The sequence below is a fragment of the Terrapene carolina genome, unplaced genomic scaffold (genome assembly GCF_002925995.2).
Source record: "Terrapene carolina triunguis isolate 2854851 unplaced genomic scaffold, T_m_triunguis-2.0 Scaffold211, whole genome shotgun sequence".
NCBI classification, from domain to species: Eukaryota; Metazoa; Chordata; order Testudines; family Emydidae; genus Terrapene; species Terrapene triunguis.
In genome coordinates this window covers 1,210,288-1,214,767 of record NW_020664562.1, presented here as the reverse complement: position 1 = coordinate 1,214,767, position 4,480 = coordinate 1,210,288, and the positions used below count along the sequence as shown (strand labels likewise).

General features: G+C 53.4%; 1 protein-coding gene across 1 annotated transcript in view; it reads right to left on the bottom strand.

Moving 5' to 3' along the window:
- Positions 1 to 4,480, bottom strand: part of LOC113407337 (regulator of G-protein signaling protein-like) — a 37,460-nt gene that overhangs the window by 14,994 nt on the left and 17,986 nt on the right. The window contains 3 exon segments of the mRNA XM_026655740.1: positions 341 to 449; positions 920 to 1,027; positions 2,460 to 2,691. Coding sequence (XP_026511525.1) covers positions 341 to 449; positions 920 to 1,027; positions 2,460 to 2,691 — 449 coding nt within the window.

Sequence of the window (4,480 nt, the reverse complement as noted above, 5' to 3'; positions counted from 1 at the left end):
TCACTCCCGCTCGGAGCGAAGGACCTCCCGCCGAATTGCCGCCGCCGGGCGCGGGCGCGGGGTTTTTTTTTTTTTTTTTTGGCTGCTTGTGGCAGCCAAAACCCTGGAGCCGGCCCTGAGGAAGATACAGAGTTTCTTCCCCTCCTCCCCCATTCCAGTGCCCAAATCCCAGCTATATCAATGTCTCTGTCTGAGAAAGCCCTACTCTCTGAGGCAGGCAGGACCGGTTCCACAGGAAGATGAATCAGATGGCAAGGGTTTAGGGGGCTTAGAAAACATGACTCCGGAGAGAGTGAAGGTGGTAAAAAGGAGGAAAGCTCCATGACACATGGTGCAGTACCTGGGTCTTAGAGAGGGCTTCCTTAACATGAGGGTCTCCCTCTTCATGAGGGACAGACTTGTCTTGCTCAGGCGAACACACTTCCTCTCTTCGTATTCAAGATCGAATGCTGTTACAAAGAGAAGAGAATTGGGCCCGAGGTTACTGGGAGCCATGTCACAGCAAGCACAGACCGACTCAGACTCCAGGTGGAGGAACTCAGAGGGCTCTGGGCAATCTCCAAACCTACCATGACGACATTCATGTCGTGAGGCCAGCCCAGAAGAGCCTGTGCTGTGGGAGCTCGTCACCTGAATATGGCCACGTCCCTTTGGAGTTGGCTGTTGGGGAGCGTTCCTTCTCCCTGAACTCTGGGAAAGGGTGCTGGAGTGCAGGCCTTTCTGGGGGGCCAGGACTCTCCTCTCCCCCTTCCTTCTAGAGATGATCACCTGAACCATAGGAGGGAAGTAGGTGGGCCTCTCCTCAGCCTAATCCTCTCAGGGTGCCTTCTGTGCTCAGTCCTTCAAGGTTGTGTCTGCTATTCTCTGCCCATGAGTTTGTTTTAAGTCTCCCTAGTTCTAGCCCCTCATAAGCACTCACCAAGGGAGGGAAACATGCTGCAGAAGAGCTCATAGTCCTCACTTAACACCTCTACAGCCATTGAAGGATTCCTGAGGCTCAGCTCCTCAAATGTCATGTTCCTGTAGTCTGATGGGGCAGAGAGAAGAGGGGTTAGACTAATCACTTGTTCAGCCTGTGGTTACCAGTCAGCCTTGGGAAGGTGCTTGAAGAAATAATTCATGGTGTTATATTCACAGGAGTGCCAGTCTTCCCCCCCACCCCTCCTGATTCCTTCTCCATCCTGATCCCTTGACTCTCCCACCACTGTGATGAGCAATGACCAAGACAGGTGGTCCACAGAAACTCAGGCTTCACCAAAACTGCTTAATAATAGTAATACTTGGCACTTTCCAAACATTACTGAAGTCTCCCAGCCTCCCTGCGAGATGTATATTGCTGTTCCCATTGCACAGATGGGGTTGATGAAGCACAGAGAGATTAAATGGCTTTCTTCAGGTCACACAGTGAGCTAAATTAATCCAAGGGTCTACAACAGCTTTTGCCAGCATAGAAACTTGTGCATGGCTCTAGGCAGCAGAAGTCCACTGGGCGAGAGCATGTGACACTGCCACAACCTCCCCTCTACTGAGGGCCCAAGGCAGTCCAAGATGTGGGATTCAGCCAACTGGGCATGGGTTTCCGTGCATTCCTGCTGCAGCCTCCACCCGGTGCAATGTCCCAGAATGGATGCAAAGAGGCACAGTTTGCTCCTCCTGTGCCAGCGTGAGGGGATCTGACCCAGTGAGTCATTGACAAAGCTGGAATTACAACTCAGGTATCCCTGACCTCAAAGCCCTGCCCCCATTCCACACTCTCCTGGGCATATCAGATGGGCTTCCACTCCATATGTACCTTCAAACACACTACGCAATGGGAGACGTGTACCGTGTGTTTTGTCAATCCATATCACTTGGTCAAATCAAAATCACCTTTTACCAGATCACCATAGTGGGTGACATCCCAGCCAAATTTCCATTGTCTGCCATCTCCCTCTGAGCTGTTCAAATAAAGGGTCACAAAACATGGCAGGAGTGTATTTTTCGCTACTCTTTGTAGAGAAAGGCTGAACAAAAGGACTGTGCAAAAAAGGTTGAACAGTTTTGCTCAAACATTTAAGGTTTGGTTGTTTTTTAAATTTGCTGTGAGGCTGAGATCAAGCATGGAAAATTTCAGCCCTAAGTATCAAAGTTCAAGGTGGCTATAAGCAACAGAACTTGTCCAAAAATGCAGAAAAAAATGTTGCTGAAATTTTTAAGACATTTTTTGCAACTTTTTAACTCTAGAAGCTGGTTGGAAGAACAGCTGCCATTTTTGCAAAATAATATTGTCAACTATTTACATTTTTTTCCAACCAATAAGCAGCTGAAGAAGGTCTGTTAGAGGGAAAACACTTTTTCCAGGTTACCTCTAGGGGTCGCTGTAACCCTGCCTACACTATAGTTCAGTCTTCCTCTAGCTTGACATGAGTGCCTCCCTCTCAAGTGACTGTGTCTGAGCCCCCAGAAGAGACTCCTTTTACCTGTCTTGTGCACAATAGGCTCCAGTTCAACCTGAATCGATCCCCCTTTTGTGAGATCCTGAGTGGCTATGAATCTCCAGTGCTCCTCTGAGAGTGTCTCGAAGTCCCTCACTCCATATAAGGCTTGGCTCAGAGTCAGGGATTCGTTTATCCTCTTGGCCAGCAGAAGGTGTTCATCTTTTCCATAAGTCTCCTGTTTTCCCACAGGCTTCTGGATCTTGCTTCTCTGAGACTACGGCCAAAAGAGTGGAGAATTATTGCCTGGAGCCCAGATGACATTTTCGAAATTGGTACACTAGAACAGACCGGCAGCCTCGCCGCTGGCTCAAGCACCAGCTGCGTTGCACAGCTAGCCATGCTGTAAGGTGGTCACAGCCATACTGTGTTTAAACACGAGTGGTTTGTTTTAGTATAGGCAAGGCTTGGACAGTTGCTAGTGCTGGATGCTTATATTGCAGTAGCACCCAGAGGCCCCATTGTACTAGGTACTGCACAAAGCAACAGTCCTTGATCCGAAATGCTTACGATCTAAATATGCAAAAGAAACAAAGAGTGGGAGAAAGGGGGTGCTACAATCCCCATGTCTTACATGGGAAACTGAGGCACAGAGAAACCACATGATTTGCCCCAGGTCACACATGGAGTCTGTGGTAGAGCCAGGAATTGAACCCAAGTCTATTGAGTCCGGTGCCTTAACCACAAGACCACCCTTCCTCTCCATTATGTAGAGGAAACCCTCAAAATGCACCTAATTGTATAATAATGTGGAGGACAAGGTAGAGGATGTTTCTTCCTGACACCAATTGATGATCAGGATGTGCCCTGAAGCATGAGAATTGTTCGCCCTTGAAGTGTAGTCTAATTTAGAGTATCCGATAGGTAACACAAAAAATGCTCATATCATTCAGACACTGGCACACTCATGGCATTTTATTTAACTCACGGAACAAACAGTGCTATTGGGAGAGAAACAGCCCATTCCTGTGACTGGCTGAAACTGCTGATGCACTGCATAGGGGGACCAGATCACAGAGGCGAAATATCGGGACGCGGGGGGGGGGGGGCGGAGGAGAAGGGGGGGGGAGCCAAAAAAAAAAAAAGGAGGGGGGGGAAAAAAAAAAAAAAAAGCACAAACAAGCGGGAAGCGCCTAGGCTGGCGCCGGCCACACACAGATGTAAACAGCGGCCCCTGGGTCCCGGGACGCAACAACCCCCGCCCGGAGCCCGAGGACTGACACCCCGATGACGCGGAGATGGGCACGGATAGGGGGAGCGCCCCCGCCAAGTCCCTGCGTGGAGACCGGCCTGGGCTGGCCGCGGGCGCGCCAGCGTGGGGCAGCCCCTTCCCTGGCGGGCTCCAGCTCCCCGCGGGCCCGGGAATGCGGAGCTGTAGCAACCTTCGCGCCACCTGGCTACACCCCGCTGGAGAAGCGGGACCTTGCCGCGGCCCCCAGACCGGGACTCGCCCAAGCATCGCGGGACGGGATCTCCTCACCTAGGGTCACACACCCAGCCAGGCACGCACTGCTCCCCCCGCTCTGCCCCCCGGAGGCAGACAGACTCACAGATTCTAATTATCCCCAGCACCGCGGCAGAGCCGCCGCCCGACCGGCCCTTCCAGCCGCTCCTCCGCCTCTCCCTCGCCGCGTGTCAGGCAGAGGCATGCGCCTGGCACCCAGAGCCAACTACACCCCTCCGGGGCCGGGGCGCACGTGGCGGAGGTGAAGCCCCGAGGAACCGGAGTCCCCACGCAGGCAGCTGCTGCCCCCCCCACCCCCACCCCCACCCCCACCCCCACCCATGGGCACGTAGGGAGCCGGTTCCCCAGGCCGGACCTGGGGCTGCCCCCCTGCAGGTACCCCCTCGCCCTCCTGCCTGTGCTCGGGCCAGGACCAGGCCAGACTCACCCCGCCGTCCCCGGGCCTCCTCCCTCCAGTGCTTGCCTGGGAGGGAGGAGGAATGCGGCGTGCTTCGGAAAGAGGCGGGGATTTGGGGAGGGATCCAATGGGGCAGTGGGGGGG